Below are 20,882 nucleotides of genomic sequence, written 5' to 3' on the forward strand. Positions count from 1 at the left end.
TTGGTGAGCTTAATAATTCTTTGAAAAACATACAACAATATGTACAACAACACGCATAATTAGGAGATTACAATCCTCCCGACTGCATGCACCTCTGACTTAGTATGCAAAATAGTCTTTACACGAATTTGAAATCTTTCTTTTTAGATAACTAAATGCAGCTGCTCAAAACCCAATCCGCTTGAGGTTTGTTCATCAGACATCCCAGAATGAGTGAGGACAGCGGTCCACAGAACTGAGTGAGCATGAGTCACTGGAGGTCCACATGTACTGTTAAGAAGTTGTGCATGTCACTGAAGATCCACTTCAGCAGCGTTTCTCAACCTTATTTCATTCAAAAGCAGCCATGGTCTTTCTGTTGTTAACACTGTAAATGTTCAGATTTTGGAAGAAAAAATCAACAGTCATCTAATAATTTACAGTTACTAACCATAAACTGACATTCCAACATTCTGATAAAAGTTTAGTTTGAGTTACTACCAGACATGGAATAATGGGGAACCGTTACTGTCTTTCCATGGTTTGACATTAAGTTAAGCAAAATCTAGCCTAAAAAGTCAGATCTGAAAGCGGTTAGGAAAACTTTTTTCTTTTTTTAATCACTCAAGACCAGTTTCCAGAAAAGCCCCAGGTGAAAACGATGCAAAACAAACCTCACAGCTTGACAGTAAAAAATGTTGCAGGAAAATGGCAAGATCTCCCCATGGCACCAAAAAAAAGTGCAGCCCTGTTCAAAATCTCAGTCTAGGAAATACGTCTCCAAGTCTAGCACAGCTCCAAGGTTCTGCCATGAACCATGCAACCCAAGAGTACAGTCAGGGGAGAAGTTGAAAATGTGAAAAGACGTGGCATGTTGCCACACAGATGGGGGATACAACAGAGGGAGAAAATGAATTTGCTGGCTTGCTGTAGGCATTCGAGAGATTTGCAATTAAGATTAGGCCTGACAACACAAGGACAAGGATCAGGCTCCTTCAATACACATAACAGACGAGACCCCATAGAAAGAGCAGGAATGACTGGAAGGAAATGGATATGTGAATGAGATTATAATGAATGGCTCACTGGAGAGACTAGATTAATCAAAGGTGTATTCTCTGTGCCGCTTAAATTTCCCACCTTGATTTTGATTCACAAGCTCTTGATTCAATTTGATTCTGATTCATTTAGCTACATTTCACTATCCATTTTTCTTACATATAATGTTAAATATGTTGTAACATAAAAATGGCAGTGTTTCAACGTAAAAATGACAGGTTCCATAAAGGTGTTATGAGAACTCTCAATTAATGGCTTACTTGTATTTTAGATACAAGTGCTTGACAAACACTTATTTAACAAATTAAGAAACAAATTAAAACAGCAACAGCCCTGCCAACTTTTCAGTACATGCAAACCGAAACGTACAAAATGCTAAACCAAGAATGAGTAAGAACAATTTTTAACCACTAAAAAAAGATGTCAACAACGCTCTTATCATTTATAAATTGACATCATCTTTGAGATTAAAGAGAAAAGATAACATTACAAAGATAACATAGAATGTTTTTTTCAATGCATTTATCAAATAGTTTCAAAAGAACCCTGGTTTTATTTTACGGTAATTGGAGATTTTGAAAATCATCTAGGATTAAGCAAGAAGGTATAAATGTTCTCCAAATGTATAAATTCTTGTGAGGTGTGAGATGAGAGGGAGAGAAAAAGTGCGGGTCTACTATATGATCAACAAATCAAATATTTTTTCTGATAATCAGATCTAACACACCATAATTGCTTCCATATCTCCTCTCTATTTTCAGCGGGTGCATGGCCTCACATTTCATTCAAATGAAATTGGGAAATGTTGCAGCCAAACAGGGAGGGAGTTTTCACAGTGATGTTGAGAGTATGCCAGAATGCCCTCCCACAAACTACAGACAGATGCTTTTAATAAGTCGAGAGTACAGAACCCATACCGCTATTGCCTTTATTTTGTATTTATTTAGCTAGATCCTGATGGAGATACATTCTGACCGCCTATTTGGCAAAGCCATGCAGCTACAAACTCATGTCAAATTAAAGTAATAAGAAAAGTTTGTGCCACATATGTGCTCGCAGGCTGAACTTAAAGGATAGTTCACCCAAAAATGAAAATTGTGTCATCACCCTCACCTCATGTCGTTTCATACCTGTATGACTTTATTTCTTCTGTGGAACATTAAAAATATATATTTTGAATGGTTACCACTGACTTCCATTGTATGGCTGAACATAAAAAAAAAAATCTTAAAATATCTTATGTTCTACAGATAAAAATGCTTTTGGAAACACGAGATGAAGTAAATTAAGACAGAATTTTTTTTATTTTAGGTTAAACTGTTCTTTTTTTTATTTTTCATTTTTTTTATATATATATATCTGCAATATTATTTTTCGAGTCCCCTTGAGAAAGCAACACAATATGTGTGCTGGAGATTCAATCGCTAAAGTTGGACAGTCGTTTTTGGAAATAATATGAAATTTGAAAATATTTATTCTTTTTTCAGTGCATTTCCTCATCTGCAGGTTTGGAGAGATCCGCTTCTTCTCAGCAAAGTAAAAAAACCTTCTAACTTGGTGTGGAGAAACACACAAGCACCCAGTGTGCACGGAGAGGGCTAGATTTTCCCATTACCCCGCTTCATGCCTGCTTAAATCAAAATGAAAGTATAACATATGACTACACTTATGCACAAAGGGGAAAACTTAACATAGATCAGACATAAAAAAGTTCAATACAACACAGAGGCCAACAGATAATCTGCTGAAACCCTTATAGCCCTAAACAGCTTTTGGAGGAAGCATTAAAGCTTACTGCCTTCTCAATGGGTAGGCTAATAAAACAAGGGCAGATTACATTCTTAAGAGGCACGTTTATCCAAGAACGTTGAGCTGTTTCCAGAACAACCTCCCAACCTGAAAGAGGACGCAAGGTGTTTGGATCCGTGACGAGTTTGGATCTACATCAGCCTGAGGTTGGGGAATGGGGTCACACGGTTATGTGTAACATTTCGATTTTTCCTATTGTAGCTTTTCACAGTCACGCTCAGATTTTGTTTTTAAAATAATGCGTTTGTCTGTTTAGTGGGAATAACAGAGGTTTTCTGAGCACTGCCTAGAAGAGCTGCAGGCTCACTTGTGAAACAAACGCAGCTGTATTATTGGACTCTGTTATGAATGTGGTATCTATCAATAGAGACTCGCAATGAATGCAAACATCTGTATTCTGGTTATGTGGCTGAGATTCTAGCTGTTTTCCAATATGTAGACTAGAGTAGGGCACTTTGAATTGACGATTTGGATATATTTTATGTCCTTGACAAGACAATTCAAAAAAAAAAGCAAGTAATAATGATTATGACAAGTTGTCAAATGCTCACAAGAAAATCCAAAAGAGATGAATGTCAGCTGCTTTCAGCATGTTGATCAAAGAGATTCATGTGCAACCAAAAGAGGAGTGTTTTGAAACTCAAACTCATATAGACAGGGCTCAAAACTTGCATTTTATTACATACAGTCCTGAAATTCTTTTTTTTTTTATTATTGGCATCTATGGTTCCAAGGAAAATCTTTAACATCCTTGAAACCTTGGTAGACTCGTAGCTACAATGAATTCAAATGTCATAGGGAAGTGTCTAAGTGACTAATTGGTTCAGTCCCTCATTCATTTTGAGCACTAAGTGACCACCAGTGTGTCGTCATTTCAGATTCAGAGGAAGCCAAAGTCTGAGTGGCTTCAGCTTTCCTGAGGCCTGACTCTATTAACTGCTTTGTTGAGCTCATTAGTTCATGGTCCACAGGTCTAAGTCCTTTTGTGTCTCTGGTCCAAGTGTGTTTTCTGATGTCTGCCTCGAAAAGAAGCCCAATAAAAGCAAAGGAAGGAACAGCAAACTGCACAGACGGATGACTCAGGTTTAACAATCAAGCTTAAGAAAACAGTCCAATTGACCAAAAGCACCTGAGCCTTTAACTAGAGACAGGAAGTGCAACACAACTGAGGAAGACAAAAGGTCTATTCAAGGTAAAGAACTAAGAAACAATTCTTACTTTCAAAAAAGAAACAATTCTTATTTCCAACAAACCTTAATTGTATTCTTTAAAATAAAGTTAACATATGTTTTGTGTATAAGCCTCTTACCTTTTATTACAATGATAACAAATACCATTCAACTAAAAAGCCTAGTTTTGAGTAGCCTATATTTTGAGCAGAATAACATTATATCACAGTAAATAACATGCTTAAATGTCCATATTATACTAGCCACCAGCCTATAAATTATAGATACAAGTGTGATCAAATAATGTGTGAGACTGCCAATGAAAACCTCCCATGAGCATCATAATCCCCCGGTTTCATAGACCAGGCTTAAGCCTAGTCCCAGACTAAAATGTAAGTCTGAGCTGTTTCAACTGAAAGGAATTTGCACTGACTGATCTTTAATTATATCAGTGCCTTTGTTTTGTCTCAAGATGCAAACCAGTAATGTTTTCTCTAAGGCCCATTTATATATAAAAAAATTACTTACATTTCCTAATTTAACTATGGCCTAATCCTATTTTAGTCTAAGCCATGTCTGTGAAACCAGGCCAATAAGGGCTGAATTTGACTTAAATGGCACTATTTATTATTTTGATGTAAACAGTGAATTATCAAATGTAAATGATCAAATACTAACCATTAAAGATCATAAAACATATCATGAAGCTCTCTGTTAATGTGATCAGTATTACCTTCTGGTTCCTAGTTGTGGCTCCTTCAGTGTGAGTATATGAGATTGTTTGCCTGTTATGTAATTGTCTAGGTGTAAATCATACTTTTGATTGTCCAGAAAAGGAATAAATCATCTTTTGTGTTTAATACTAGTAATAATGGTGGTTGCCTTACCAAGCACCAGTAAAAAGAACATCACAGACAAGTATCAAGTATCTGATGAATGTTAATGCGATCTACACAAAACTCAACATGAAGTAATGGTTCCTCCAAAGACAAACTGATTAGCAACAATCTGAAAAGAATGCTTAAAGATATCTATTTTAAAAACCTTAAATAGATCTCATGTTTCTTCAAAATATCTGCCATAGGAGGTAAAACAGATCTCTTAGAAGATATGAGATGATGTACGGTTTTAAGTTATCAATGTTCACTGTTCTTACAAGATGTATTTCCTGTTATTTCTTCTGTTCTTTTATCCTCTTAGATATTCAATATCAGGGATGAAAAAGACTGGATTGCGTTTCTAGCTACAATACCTCAGGATGATGATATTAAAAGCAAACCTCTACCAACCGAATTTCTAATATGCTCTTTGCTCATGGCAAAATTTTAAACATGTAAAGGAACGATGTGCATGATAAGGTTATAGATATGAAATCAAATTTTGAAAAAAGATAAAAGAGCTTTAGAGTTGAGTTGAGTTTAATTTAAACGGTGTTTTCCTATATGGGATACATTTTAGCAACAACATCAGAGGATGTAAGGGAGGCCCTCTTTCACCATGCATAATTACACTATGCCCTGAGATGTTACGTCTCATAAACAGTGCTAGAGTAAACCTCTCTTTATCTCTCAGGCAACAGCCAAATTTCCAAGGACTAAAATATAAGAACAAATTGATGCAAGGTTAAGTATCCTCTGTCTATCCCCTACTTTCCACAGAGAGCTGGCAATTAATTTTAATGTCTCGTAGCTTACGCAATAAATCTGTGGCATCCACCAGCCTCAGCGGACAGAGGAGATCCACTCTCATCTTTATAACTTCCACATGTGAGTTATTTAATTCAGCATGAAGTATATAAGCTGTGGTTCTGCATGTGGTCACACTGACATGCCGAACACTGACACTTGTCCAGCCTGTAAACAATTATCATCATTACAACATCTCTGTGTCCATCCACTTAACTTGTCACAATAATTGCTGTCGTTTCATATAGATTTTTATGAGTTTTTCAGAGTTTTTTTCATCTGGAATTAAATTCATACTTTAGGTTATAACTGTGGCATTAAACTTAAGTTTGAAAGACACTGCAGATTGCAATGATGAGATGCAACAATGATTAATTTCTTCTTCCCAAGTGCTTAATTTAAAATATATATATTTATTTAAAAATCCAAATCAAATATAAAAATATATACACTTAATGCTTTAGTGGGATAAAGTACAACTGAAAACGGTTTACAAGACAAGTCCCTATTCAGCTGAGCATTCTTATCAACATCACATGCTAGCAAATCACCTGCTGCATCATTTATATAGACCCAATTTAAGGCATATATCAGTTTTTTAGATAAAAAAATAGAATAAATATGCCTCAGTTGATCGTTTTAGGAAGGCAAAGGTAAAAACATCTCAGACTCATGCAGAGGAACAAACCTGGAGGACACGAGCACTCTTGCGCTGCTTCTCGAGCTGTGCGAATTTTCGATACTCCCTCTTTGAGTCTCTGAGAAAACAAATATATATTTATATGATATAGATGTATACATTGATAAGTGAAAATTACCAGGATATTTTCGTTATGTTTAAGGATGTTTCATTTAATATTTATTTTTTTCCTAAAAAAAAAAATAATTGCTTCAAGACAGTGCGTAATTCAAAATTCTGGGAAAACACCTATGAAAAATCAATAAGGAAAATTCTTTCATAGTTTTTAGTGTATGCTAAAGTATTAACAGCCATTCTCAAATTTCACTTCATAGGCTACTTTACAAATAAAAAAATATCAGAACATAGTACGTTTTATATAAACAATATAAAAACAAACTGAAAGCCAGATAAATTGACTTGTTCGTAGTAATGCTTATAAAGGCAGCAATAAAGTTGAAAATAAAGTCGCCTCACCTCTTGCACGAGTTTCTCTATCGCGTCCCGAAGGGTCGCGTTCGCATCCAGTGTCGCGTGCACAGGTTCAATCACAGACAGTCGCTCCATCTCCAGAATCTCCATTTTACGCTCAAGATGAGATGTTTTGACGTTCATAAACAGACAAACTGCCACCGAAGACGCCGACAACATGAAACATACGAGGGTCGTTAAACAATGAAATATTTGTGATGTGTGATGTCCATTGCTCTGTGATGACTTTGACAGGTCTTTTGAATCCCCGGTTGAAACCATTTTTGGCATTATGGTTAAAATATGATCCTTGTTCTTGAATCTTCTTTGGAGACTCGGGTAGACCTTTAATTCATCCGCGGCTGACAGAGACGCAACGATGTGACGCACACTAGAAGAGAGCGTGCAGTGCTGAATGTGTGCTGCGCGAGACAAGCTGGCGGTCGCGCGCCTCTCAGTTTAAATGGTTTCCCTCTGAAGTGTCTCGGAGAATCCAGCCAGTCCTTTTTCGCCGCTGAACTGCAGTCAACAAAACTATGTAAATGACAGTGCGAATTGTGTGTTTGTGTGTACGCATGGTCGGTTTTGCCCACTCTTCACTCCAAAGGTCGGAAGTAAAAACAAAAGGTTGACGGGGGTCTTAAGAACATCTGTTCTTTTACTATATGTTTCAAGAGAGTTTTCAAACGTTAGTAAACACAAAGGTGAGATGAGGCTATAAATGAGTCAGGGTAGACTAATGAGCAAAGTTGCTGTGCCAAGTAGCTACAACATGTTCCTGGAACAACATTCCAATCAACCAATCAGAATGGGATATAACTTTTCAGAAAATGTCAGTTTTATGATTACCGTCAGGGTTAGGTGCTTCTACACTCTTGTTAATCTGCTATCATTTCCCACCGATTTTAGCAGATTATGGGTAGGGTTAGGTTTAGGGCTAGGTATTGGGTTAAATCTATATTTTTGGGCAATAATGTTGATCCAGCATCATCAAAGATCTTGATTCAGGAACATGTCTTAGCTACTTGGCAAAATCACGGCGACCGTTAGCTGCTCAAGTGCTTTCGAAAAACACTTCATGTATATATACATATATAATTAAAAAAATACTTAAATGCTTAAAAAAAGTAACACTATAGGCTACGGTTTTCGTTGTTAAAAACTACATTTCATACATGAGTGAACACATCAAAAACCAAACTGTTGGACCCTGATTCACTATAAGCTGTCGGGAATCGTATATTTCCCTAATACGTCTCTACGTCTTTACATTAGGTCCGTAAATATAGAAAACAGGGTCAGACTACAGTTTTCTTTATATTTATTTTTTTCACCCTCAAGCACAGAGAAAATGCATGTATAGCAAATAAAAGATCCGGCTACTATAGTGCATGACAGAGAAGGCTTGGTTGAAACATAGGCCTATGATTTAGGATATATCTTTTTCTTTCCCTTTCATTTTTCTTTGTTTGTGATGTAACGCAATCATTCAACCAAGCCAAACTCAAGTAATTGCCTAAACAATTGTTCGTTTTTAAGTAATTTGTAGTTTCATGCTTCAACCACTAGAGGTCCAGAAGATAACTTTTGTTTCCTCACTGCGCTATGTGCGACGGAACACAAATTTGGATGGCGCAAATTAATGCAGCAAAGATTACTTGCTTTACATCCTGCAAAAAAAAAAAAAAAAAATTGTACCCACATGATGTCCATGTGCCCTTTCCAAAAATACACCAGCACTAAAGACTGCAGAACTAGAAGAGCATTTGTAAAGAATAGACCTTTTGGTGCCATCTGCAGGACAGACATTATAAAGGCAGTAATAAAAAATGAAAAAATGCATTGCTATACACTAATTGATCTGAACGTCAGTTAAATATTAAAAACAATGACAAAATAAAGACACAAATGTTGTGCATTCAGAGCATTCAAGTTTAATTTGCCAAAAGTACAGAGGAACTTGGCCCGTATTATCAAACTGACAATAAATATGGACAGAGGTAATGAAGCAGGCAGTCTTAAAGCAGACTGATACAGTCAGCAGCAGTCTCCCTGGGAGCAGTAATGTTCATTTTCTGTTGCCTCCAAGTCACTTTCTTTCTTTTCTTAACTGGTTGAAAAAGGGGTGTCCAATGGCCTGATCCAGTGTGATTCGTTTCGATGAATCATACTCCATCATCTTCTGCAGCAGGTCAAAAAGCAGCTCGTGCTCCGGGGTTTTAGAGGACATGTATTGCTGAGTAAGGAGCAAATATTCAACTATATTATTTTCATCGGGGCTACCCAAACAGAAATACGTCTCAGTAACATACCAGCATCAGTACATCTCCAAAATCAGTAGTCCACAAGACTTGTAATTTAAATATTAAACATACAGAGCAAACTACTACAGAGAAAACTACCATCATTTCAGAAAAAAAAAATAAATAAAAAATAAAAAAAAAAATATATATATATATATATATATATATATATATATATATATATATATATATAATTTTTGTTTTAATTCCAAAACATTTTTTACTTGTGAAATAAATCTTCACCTTTAGAGGTTTACAGTGTTTCCTGACGTATCTCCCTGCGGAGCTGTGCTCATCCCAGTCCAATTTGTCATGATGCACAAAACGCCGTTTCCTGACAACGAAGCATAGTCAGACATCAGACCATGAAAAATCCAAAACCATGTCATTTCTTTGATCATGTAAGATACTTTTATTTATAAGCAAGTGACACCAACTCCTAGTCTCAAGTTATGATACTTCACCTGGTTTTCTGGAGGAGGTGTGCAGGTATGGGGCCTAGAACCCTCTCCATCATTGCCAGATGCTCCTTACTGTCATGAGTCTAAAAAAGAGGGAGTTTTTGTAAGTATTTTGAAGCCAGTAAATGAAGCCACAAGGCATTCAGTGGAATAATACAGCCTTGTACACATGACTTTGCACCTGAAATAACGTTAATCCCAGATAGAACTCAATCAGGATACAGCCCAGACTCCACACGTCACATGCCTGGTTCCAGCCCAGTTCTGCCAGCAGAGATCAACATTTTGCAGTGTTCAAAATCATGACCACATTTAAGTGAATTAAGCAACATCATAACAGTGCAAAGAGTTCACCTAATATAACTTCTGGAGCTCTGTAGTGGCGGGTTGACACCAAAGAGGTATGATGCTCATCGTCATAGGTAGCATTGCCAAAGTCCACAACTTTCACATCCAACCTCTTCAAGGTCCTCTCATCTCGCTTCTGTAATATATTGACCAATATGTTCACCATCCTCTCCTCACTATAATCCAACACTTGTTTTCTTCTAGACATACTACTGTTTAAAGGTTTGGGGTTGATGCTGTTTGTTATTTCTGTGGAAATCATAATACATTTTTAAGGATTCCTTGAATAAGAATGAATAAGTTGTTCAAAAGAACAGCATTTATTTGAAATATAAATATTGTGTAATATAGAAATGTCTTGATGAATTTAAAGTGTCCTTGCTTAAAGTTATAATTTACTTCAAATAGAAAGAATCTTATTGACCCAAAACCTTTGAATAGTTTATCTCTATAGTTTATGACATTTCATTATGCTCTTACTTACCATCTTGAAGTTGTATTTAATTTTGTAGTTTGAGTCCACAAATAGAATGTTTTCAGGCTTAAGGTCGGTGTGCGTCAACTTATTTCGATGCAGAACTGGTGACAAAAAAGTGATTTATCTATATTAAGAAATGATGTATAACATTGATTTGTAGCATTGATGCTGTTTAGTAAAAATGTATGCATCTATACTCACAGTGCACAGCTCTAAATATCTGGTCTGCCATGCACCTGATCTGGTTCAGTGTGAAGGGCATAAATCCATTCTCCTTCAGGAAGTCATATGTGCTCAGTCCCAGCAGCTCAAACACTATGCAGATGTGGCCATGGTGATCGAACCAGTCTAGCATCCGCACACAAGCACTGCAAAGAAGTAAAAGGGAAGTTATTATAGCCAAAAAACCTTATCGTCTATCAGTCTACACTGAAATACATTCAAACACTCACAATCGCTTTTCTTCATCAAGCGAGTTTATCCGCTCAAGCACGTCAACTTCTGACATGGCTGCCTCACGGTAGCGCTCAATATTTTTGATGATCTTCAGCGCCACTCTTGTATTACTCCTGCAAAAAAAAAAAAAAAAAAAAGTTTAAATGCATTAATTTTCATGAATTCTAATGAATACAATCCAGTTTCAGATTTTGAATGTTCTGTTTTTTTATGAACCCTAAATCTTGCATTTTCTGATTTGCATTTCCATTTATGCATTTCAACAAATATTCAGTGTAAGAAACAAAGGCTTGATGACATACCTAATGGGAAAACTGAAAAGTGTTTTTTTTAGCAAATATTTTGTCAATATACAGTCTATTCCACTTGCCTGTTTGTCTTCTAATTTTAGATCTCATTAAAAAAGGCCTTTGGTAAACATAGGCAAAAAGGCACTGGACATATGCGCAAGGTATTTTTTAATACACTTGAAAAGACCATTGTATTTAAACATTTACATGCATATATTTATTGATCATATTATTTCAGGTCTATAACACTCCTTTCAATATGACCAAAATTATATTCCGACTGAGCTCAGTTGGGTAAAACTGAATTATTTACATGAAGGCTTTTCAATCAGATTAAATCATCAATATTTGGGTGCATGTAAATGGAGTTGCAGTAAAAAAGAAGTTAAATTAAATAGATAAAAACACAAAAGCAGGCTTACTTTGAATGGTCGAGGCACTCCACCACTTTCCCAAAGGCTCCTTCGCCCAGAGTCCCTACAATCTCATCTATAAACAGGATAAAGATGCAGTCGTAAGTAAAGCTTTGGTACAGGAAAATGCAACATACAAAAGCACAGATTTTACAGTACTAACTTAGACTTGACAAGTTCATTCCAGTTAAATCATATTCATTGATTATAAAAATCTGTGCCAAATTAAAGTTTCACATGATTGGTAATTTCAAAGTGGTTAATATTAGAAGTCTTCAAAAGTCCCCTTATAATCCCAAAGTGTAGGCTGAATTGTCCCACTAATAGACACAGAACAGACAATTATAAAGAGAAAGGTTTGTTCTATACATCTTGCTCTTAGCATGTCTCCATTGTGATAGACCAGGTGACCCTCCTCATCATCCTCAATACTCTTGGTTCTTTTCCTGTGATGACTTCTCTGGAGTAGGGGGAATCACCATCACCATCAAACACCAGTCAGAAACAGGCCCGTATGCATCATTCATTCATTCAGCGAGGGGGGAGGTTGATGAAAGGGAGGGAGTGATTTGGACCCCCGTGCCAGGCCACGGCGGAAGCAGCAAATTCAAATTCATCGCCAACAACGGCACAGGGCCACCATAGTGTGTGTTACAGAAGAAAGACATGGCAACACATTTTCAGACAGGATACAACTTTCTTTGAAGTGCACTTAAGAACAGCTAATTCTGTTCAAGACCCTCATCCAAAAAACAAAACCAAGTGATTCCTTGACCACTTTACTGCAAGTTAACAGCAGATGGTTTCTATGATAAATCTGGACTTTAGAAACATTATCAAATACATAAGTTCAAGTAAAAATCAACATATTGACAAATCGTTTACCAAGTCTGAGCAGGAACTGCGGTGGCGTGATCGTTGGAACTCTCTGCTGCTGTGTCGACTACGTCCTCTATGTGCAGACGACTGGCTGCAATGATTCCCGTCTTTCTCCCTCTCCGTCTCCCAGACCGTGTCCACCTGACCCTTATAACCTCCATGTTCCAGACTGGCCTCTCTGGCCTTGTGCTCTCTGCACTCCAGCCTCTTTGAGCTAATGTGACACCTGTAAACAACACACATCAGACGCTGAGGAAAAACAGACAGTTGTGCATATGATGACAATGAGATCTTTGACAGATAATTTTATAGGTGGCATTCACTTTGCTGCAATTAATCGACCCTTTCAGCAGGGGATAAGGAATGCTGAATCATTATCTGCTGGGTGCTGAAAGCATCAAGTGTCTTCTCGAAAGGGACGTGTCGAATGAGCAAGCTATACTTAGAAAAAGCCACAGAAACAAGCTCTGAGAGAGCAGTTATGAGTGAAAGCGATGCTTTAACCTGTCAAAGTTGCAGCAGTAAATCTGTTAGGAAGATGCCTGAGTGTTGTGTTTGATTTCAACAACTTGCGATCCAAATCACAGCTGTCAGCATATAGTACAGAAGAAGAACATTCTGTATTCCGCCAACTGGAAGCCATTAGGATTCATATTACGAAAGTCAAACTTAAACAGTCTTTAAAGGGGTCTGTGATGGGAGGAGCACAAGACAGACTCCGTGGGCGTGGCGTCAGGCCTCGGAGAGGCTTTTATTAACAGAAAATCAAATAAAACAGGGGATAAAGGTGGCCAAAGGGGAAGAGTGTCCAAAATAAACAGGGGATTTGGTGTCCTCGTCGTGCTGCGGGATTCGTGTGGGTCGGGCAGTGTTCGTGGAGGAAGGGTCCAGGTAAGGGGCGGAGTCCGGCGGCCACACGCGTTCCCCTCTTCGGTCCGGGGGGCGAGGGGTGGCGGCTTCCTCTAACGGCCGCATCACTCTCGTTGGCCGCGGTGCTGGCAGGGGATGGGCGGCCCGCCATCCTTGCCCGTCGGCCATGTAAACGGGTGCGCTTCCCATCCGGATCGCGGGTCCGGCAGCTCACGTCTTGGTGGCGCGGGAGTCCCTCAATCATATGACCCCTTAAACAACTTCTTTAAAGAATATCAGATGCACTATGCATAATATATACTTTAAAAAATAAATACCGTAAAACTTCAAATAATAGCCGAGTCCCAAATAGACGCCTGTCTCTTTTAAACGCCTGGTGTGACGACAGGTTTGGGTAAATAAAGGCCGGTCTCAAATAGAGGCCTGGTCTGTTTCAAGCGTGGGAAAAGCTGGATACGGAGCGGCTGAAAAATTCCTTTAAGGTATGCTTGCGCGCGCGTGCGCGTGTGTGTGTGTGCGAGGGAGAAAGAGGAGATAATATATTTCATTGACTTCGGGATGTTATCCTTAGGTATGTGGCCTGACAGTAGCTTCTGATGGAAGTGAGGATCACCTTATCCATTGTTTCAAAGAGGGAGAGCCGTGCGCATCTGGGCGAGAGCTGTTAGTGCAAGCAAGGCAGGCAGAGTTAGCGGAGGCTGGAGAGAGAGAAGTGGAGGAGAGCGACGTGGAGGAGGAATTCGCCAATGAACTTGTAATTGAGGATCGCGGGGATGATGATAGTGATGAATAGAGTAATTTTCTTTCACATGATTGCAGTTGTTTTACAGGGTAGCCTTCATTCTTTCTTGTTGATATGTTTCGGGAAACAAGTTCATATGCTCGATGGATTTTAGCGGTAACTTCTATTGTTCTGCCCATTGCTGTCACATCGTTTCGTTTTTTATGCTGCCAATAATCTTAGACATTTCTTTCACTAAATTATTTGTTAAACACATTTGTTTAGGGGTAACTTGTATTGCTCTGCCCATTGCGGTGACATCGTTTCGTTTTTTATGTTTTTTTTTTTTTTATGCTGCCAATAGCCAAAGACATTTCTTACATTAAATTATTTGTTAAACACATTCCAAATTAATTCTAAATAAAACGTAATATAATGTTGTAACCTCCTACTGTCATGCTTGAACATCTCAACACTAAATTAAAGGCCTGTCTCTTATAGACGCCTGTCTCAAATACAAGCCGGTGCAGTTCGGCGATTTGGGTAAATAGAAGCCCGGGCTATTATTTGAAGTTTTACGGTAAATGCAGATTTAAGGCCAAGAAGAGTTAAGGTTGTTCGCAAAAGCGAAACATTTGAAAGTGTGGGCTCAGTCACGTTACAAAACTAAGCGACACCAGTGTCAGATGCAATATATGCCGTAGAGTGGAAATATTCGATAGCTACAGCCCTAGTATAAAGTGAAAGTAAACAGTTGAGAGAAAACAGATACATGCACCTCTTAAAGGGACAGTACTACACATTATGCCGCTTGTCATTAAAGGGACAAAATTTAAATTGTTATTATTTATTCAGTAATGTTGTTTCAAACATGTATTTTTATTTATTCTTGTGCTGAACACAATCTTTTGTGATATTTTGAAGAATGTGGGTAACCAGCTGGTCTCCACTGACTTTAAAAGTAGGGGGACAAAATATGAAAGTCACTGGGGACCAGTAACTGTTTAATTTCCCAGATTCTTCAAAATAACATTTTATGTTCAAAAGATAAAAGAAACTCATTCAGGTTTAAAACAACTTGATTGAGTAAATGATGACAATTTAAATTTTTGGGTGAACTATTCCTTTAATGTTAATAAAATAAAACACAGAGAAAAATAACTCGCTGCTCTTGACTGAAGAACTTTAATACAGTTGCTAAAGTTCAGCATTAATAAAATAACTTTTTCAAATATTAACATTTTAACTTTTTTTTGCACCAATTAGTATCGATAGCAGTATTGATAAGTATCGTTAACGATAAGCAATATCGGTATCGATAAAATGTAAACGATACCCATCCCTAGTGAACACTGATAAAATTCTCATTCTTGGAGTGAACAGGAATTTACAAGCTCTCAGTTTGCATTTCAGAATGCCTGGGAGGGTCAAATGAAAACTAATGAAATTGCTGTTTACATTTTATACTATACTAAAACAATTGTGGACAGACATCGAAATCTCACTACAAAAATTTTGGAACAAATTCCCATCTAATGTCAGAAGGATTTTACATTGATGGGATTCTCTGAATTGCAAGTTCCAGTCAGGACCTTATGACAGGCCTGATTACAGCACTTGTCACCCTGACAGTTTGTTTCTGAATCCAAGAACATGTTACAATATATCAATATATCATTTCAAGGCACCGCAAACACGCAATACAAGCTGAGAGGGCTCAATGCCAACAACAAATCTAACAATCCAAGACCATTCAGAGTGAATATATATATATATATATACATACATACATATATATAGTGATAATTTTACAACTGAATAAGTCTTCCGTACCTCTCGTATGTCTTATAGTGATGAGTTCGCCCGGGCTGCCGCTCTCTTTCTCCGCTGGGCGAGCTGCGCTTCGGTCTCTTGTGCACCTCCACTCTCTCCTCCCAGCTGTACTTCGCGATCCAGCCATCTGGCGACCGCATCCGCTTAGTACGCCGCATCTGACCACACCAGAATTGAAAAAATGGTCCACGTCATAAAAGCGACGACAGGGAAACAGTATCTCAGGACATTCCCTGCACCCCGCTGTGTTTTAAAATTCAATACCGCCGAAGTGATGCCAGCCCTCCGCTCCTGATTTAGTCACTGAATTTCATGTTGCCGAGTCACAGTTGTTTTGACTTGTTAAATGTTCAGATTAACTAATATCTAATACCAGTAATATCACATAACGTTATCTTATTTACAGGGAATTAAAATCGCTAAATAAGTTTGGTTACTCAAACATGTATCCCAGCGCATGAACGCATTGTCCCTTATTAAATGCAGAAATACATGTGACATCTATAAAAACAAACTGTATTAGTGACATCACGACAGCTGTTTGTTTATAGATACATTTTTCGAATACCTGGTTGTCTGGTAACATACAGCTAATCACACTAGGGCTTTAGCCACTTATGTAAACAAACACAATCAAGTTACAAAGTCAAACGATTGTCTAATTGGTGGATTGTGTAACTATTTAAGTTCATTGTCAAAATGCTTAAAATTTTAATTATTTGTCAAAATCACTGCTTTAAACATTCGCTCTATCAGTCAATGTTTATCTAGAGAGGCTAGCCGGTTAGCATCCAAAGGAACGCAAGGCGCTTAGGCTTTTTGTCGGCCCTGTTGCCTCGAGGTAATTAATACACTTGTAAAATAAAGTTTTATGTTACATTTAAACTTAATATACACTCACCTTTCACCCGTTACTTTCAAGTCGTAAAACAAGACACTTTCGCTTTCCAGACGGATCTCCACCACCCTTTATGACTTCCGCTTTACACTCGTTTCCGGTGGCAGGATTTCTGGGGGACACTCAACAAATCACAGGTCTTCTTGTCATATTGTATTGTAGATTTTTATTATTTAACAGCAGTAGACTTAACGTTACTTATATGCAACAGGATAAAATATATTGTTAACTGTTATATAAAGCAGTCCAAAAGCACATCAGCCCGAAATTTCTATTTTAATTTAAGTGTATTATTGTCCATTTTAACTAAACATTCAATTTAAACATTCAGACGTATCTGTGTCAACTTCGTCCTGTTGCTTCCTCTGTAAATATTATACATATTTCCATTTATATGCAAAAAAGACTGCAAATTCAACTTTTCATTCTTAGAACTGTTAATAATAGACTACATCTGAATAATTAGTCTGTATTCACCAACGAATGGGCACAATCAAAATCAGTTTTTTTAACAATTATATTTATATTATATTATTATTTAAGACTTTACTCTTTGCAACTTAAAACAGATCTTCTTTATGCACCAAGAGCTTGTAACACTCCAAAGAGAAAAGAAAAATTGAAATAATATCATATAACCACTTTAAATAATAACCACTTTTACAATATTGTAACATACATCTTCTAATGACTAAAGGGATAGTCCCCCCCCCCCCCCCAAATAAAAAAAACTTACTCACCCACATGTCATTCCAAACCTGTAAGACCTTTGTTCATCTTTGTAACACATATTAAGATATTTTTGATGAAATCTGAGAGATTTCTTCCCTAGAATATGGGGTGGAATATGGGGTATATGGGGTGGTGTTAGCGCAGTGGATAAGACACATGTCTTTGGTGTGAGAGACCCGGGTTCGAATCCACTGTGAGACACCAATGTGTCCCTGAGCAAGACACTTAACCCCTAGTTGCTCCAGAGGTGTGCGGCCGACCTCTGACATGTGGCAATTGTAAGTCGCTTTGGATAAAAGCGTCAGCTAAGTGAATAAATGTATAGAATAGACAGCAATGTAACTACGTTCCAGAAAAGTAGTAAGGAAATCATTAAAATCAGTGGTTCAACCTTAATTTAATAAAAGAGAAGAAACGGTAGAAAATAAGTCGTTATTTTATTTTCTTTGTGCACAAAAAATATTCTTGTAGCTTCATAACATTACTGTTGAACCACTGATGTCCCATGGACTATTTAAACAAAGTCCTTACTATCTTTCTGGGCCTTGAACGTGAAAATTTAATCAAAAATATCTTAATTTGTCTTTTGAATATAAACCAGTTTTTTACAGGTTTGGACCGACATGAGGGTGAGTCAGTAATGACAGAATTTAAATTTTTGCATGAACTATCCTCTCAAAATTAGGGCTTTCAAACAGGAGTCTGTAGACTTCTAGGGGTCCATGAAGAAACTGCAGGGGGTCAAATGAGAAGACCTACAGGCATAAAACACAGACATATCTTTAAAGATTGTCATGGCATTTCCTAATTATATGATCAGGGTTTTTTTTTTTTATCAAAGTTATAATGAAGTGTTACTGAGAAAATCTTTTTGAAAAACGTTTTGTAGTGGGCCCCTGAGTCTTAACATAACTGATTCTGCTGAGAATACTTACAGCATGTCTTTATACTTTGTCACCATCCATAGATCGCTTACTGTGTGCCTGATTTATGAACTTAAGTGATTTCCCAGTCACAGGTCACAACAACTCTTTCTCTGATTAGTCCATATGGAATACTAAATCTGTAAGGGATTGGTAATAAAACCTCCAGAAGTACCAAACAACACTCTCTATAATGTAAAAGTCAGTGTTTTAACATAGTGATCATTTCATTAGGACATGAACTAATGAAGACTCATCTAAAATTAAAATCCCTGTTTCCTTCAGTAAAAGGGCCCTATTTTGTACTGTTAGATGACATCACCTTGTCATGTCCTTAGTGAATCATTTAATCATTAACGTTCACCTTCCCCATTCACACTCACCTTGACTGAACAATCAATCAAAAATCTTTTTGACATTTTACTCCAGTATTTCCCTGCATTATACAGTTTTTAACCTCAGCCGACCTGAATTATAACCCCAAGGTGCTCGAGAAGGATTGTCCCTGTAATAATTGCATGATAGGGTAAAATGAGGCAAGCTATTTTTTGTTCTCTTAAACATAGAAGGCACAAATTCTCTTTTCAACACATTTAATGAATTTCATCTGAATATGAACATTTGCAAGATTTAGTTTCATTTTGTCACTCGAGAATAGTTCTGCGACATTGTATTAGGTTTAATATCAACATTTGTTTTGTGTGTGTGTGTTTGTTTGCTAATGAGGGATTTGTGAACAAATTAAAGTTTATAGATTTGTGAAGAGAATTTTTTTTTTCATATTTTGAAGCAAAAATATAAGTAAAAAAGATAGATATTTAATTTAATACTTGTTAATTCATATGGTTATTATTTAATAATTTCATGAATGAGATGTGCACATCATATGTATATATATATATCATAAAAAAATATTCCCCCTATATAATATATATATTTCAGTCCTGCAGAGTTCAGCTTCAACCCTAATCAAACACACCTGAACAAGCTCAATCAATGTCTTCAGGATTACTAAGGCTGCAGGCAGGTGAGGTTTTTTTTTCAGGGACGGAGCTGAACTCTGCAGGACTGCGGTTCTCTAGGACTGAACTTGCCTACCCCTGCCCTACCTTATGAAAAAATTAACAAAGTTGTGTCAGAGAGTTGTCTATTCAGCTGTCAGGTGTCATTTTATTTTTCAGACTGTAGAGGGCAGTTTTGAATGGAAATACTATAAACTGGAACAAGGAATACGTTTTATACATTACATGCAAAATTTAAATAGATCGATTGTTATAATACCTTGGTGTGAACAGATTTAGCAAAGTTTCAGGCTGTGTTTTGTTCTTTTGTTGGCAGTGTCAGGAAAAGTGATTGATTTATGTTTGTATCTTATCAGAGATCACTGATGCAAAGCAAAAGCTTCTATGTAGATTAAAAACTAGGGCTGCCCCTCTCACATTTTAAGTTTCCTAAAGCCCTCAATTTCAATTACAGTAAAAAGAGGAACCTGTCTTGAGATGAATTGTGTGTATGCATGTGAAAGAGTGCTAGTGTGTAACTTGTCTGTCGGACAACTTTCATTTCCAGAAGAGCCTTTGCTCAGCACAAAAATGTATATGGAGCTATTGACACAAGAGGAGAAGAAAGCTCTTAGTGATAATTGGAAAAGGCCAGCCACTGTGCAGTAGGGGTCAGAGCGTAGAAACCAGAGGGCTGAATTCGTAGGGTCTGTGCCAAAATTCTTTCACACATTCCAGTAGGTTTGCAACAGTCAGAAAATCATTTCCAAAAAGATGTAATCTGCAAATGAGAAATCTGACACTGCAGATCTGACTCAAACTGGTTGTTTCCAGTCCATCATTAGCTAGCTCAGGGGTGCTCAATCCTGTTTTACTTTTGGTTATTGTATTCTTTATTAGTCTTCATTTTTGAATATTATCTTAATTAACAATGTGTAAGAATCTTTTGTTGGCCATAGAGCTTATTTTCTGCAATAATCCAAAAGCCACTGGAAAAATCTTATTGGCTCTTTTTATCGAGGCAAGCAGGGTGATGCTAACCTCTGGGTTGGTGTTCAAAAATACATCATCACTGCAACCCTGTACAGTGGACCAATGATTCTAACACCACCAAGAGCCTTGACATTACCAGTGATCCATGTTTCAATCAATGTACACCAAAGATCATCTGCAAAACATGTACATTTGCCCAACTTATCGAATAGTATAATTCTGAAGAAATTATTGTGTGAAAATGTCCAAAGTACATCACTGGGGTCTTGTGTATTCTGTGTGCCTAAGAATTCATGACAAACCAGTGGCCACATCAGTACAGCTACTTCTACACTTGATGGGATGTGTAAAGCCTACTGAAAAGTTCCATTCCTCTGGCCAAATGAAGTGAGCTTCTTTCATCAAGATCAATATATGCCTGGGTTCCTGCCA

At 37.3% G+C, this 20,882-nt stretch overlaps 2 protein-coding genes across 3 annotated transcripts in view; both read right to left on the reverse strand.

Moving 5' to 3' along the window:
- LOC132130534 (collagen alpha-1(XXIII) chain-like) overlaps positions 1 to 7,510 on the reverse strand; it is a 104,801-nt gene extending 97,291 nt beyond the window's left edge. Inside the window, exons 1-2 of the mRNA XM_059542257.1 lie at positions 6,858 to 7,510; positions 6,390 to 6,459 (exon numbers count right to left, since the gene is read on the reverse strand). Coding sequence (XP_059398240.1) covers positions 6,390 to 6,459; positions 6,858 to 7,142 — 355 coding nt within the window. The 5' untranslated portion in view covers positions 7,143 to 7,510. The remainder of the gene's footprint in view (positions 1 to 6,389; positions 6,460 to 6,857) is intronic.
- A 1,252-nt stretch (positions 7,511 to 8,762) lies between these two features.
- On the reverse strand, positions 8,763 to 16,919 carry LOC132130354 (dual specificity protein kinase CLK4-like). Of its 2 annotated transcripts, XM_059542044.1 has the most exons (13): positions 16,805 to 16,919; positions 15,904 to 16,061; positions 12,486 to 12,705; positions 11,970 to 12,060; positions 11,610 to 11,676; positions 10,894 to 11,010; positions 10,643 to 10,809; positions 10,448 to 10,542; positions 9,970 to 10,099; positions 9,797 to 9,879; positions 9,619 to 9,698; positions 9,398 to 9,488; positions 8,763 to 9,087 (listed from the first exon to the last, which is right to left on the reverse strand). In XM_059542044.1, the coding sequence occupies exons 2-13, from the start codon at positions 16,059 to 16,061 to the stop codon at positions 8,941 to 8,943; spliced, it is 1,446 nt and encodes a 481-aa protein (XP_059398027.1). In that variant the 5' UTR covers positions 16,805 to 16,919; the 3' UTR covers positions 8,763 to 8,940. The 2 variants fall into 2 exon arrangements, with proteins under 2 accessions (XP_059398027.1, XP_059398028.1); XM_059542045.1 differs by lacking the exons at positions 11,970 to 12,060; positions 15,904 to 16,061; positions 16,805 to 16,919 and having other exon boundaries at positions 12,486 to 12,624.
- Between the last annotated feature and the right edge of the window lie 3,963 nt (positions 16,920 to 20,882).

The sequence above is a fragment of the Carassius carassius genome, chromosome 47, assembly GCF_963082965.1.
Source record: "Carassius carassius chromosome 47, fCarCar2.1, whole genome shotgun sequence".
NCBI classification, from domain to species: Eukaryota; Metazoa; Chordata; class Actinopteri; order Cypriniformes; family Cyprinidae; genus Carassius; species Carassius carassius.

Excerpts from the sequence above, each read along its gene's own strand:
- LOC132130354 (XM_059542044.1), bottom strand. The coding sequence starts at position 16,061 with ATGCGGCGTACTAAGCGGATGCGGTCGCCAGATGGCTGGATCGCGAAG. Across the intron at positions 10,543-10,642 it reads GATATTTAGAGCTGTGCACT|TTCTGCATCGAAATAAGTTG; the intron begins GTGAGTATAGAT and ends TTTTGTCACCAG. Across the intron at positions 9,489-9,618 it reads CACCTCCTCCAGAAAACCAG|GAAACGGCGTTTTGTGCATC; the intron begins GTGAAGTATCAT and ends CTTCGTTGTCAG.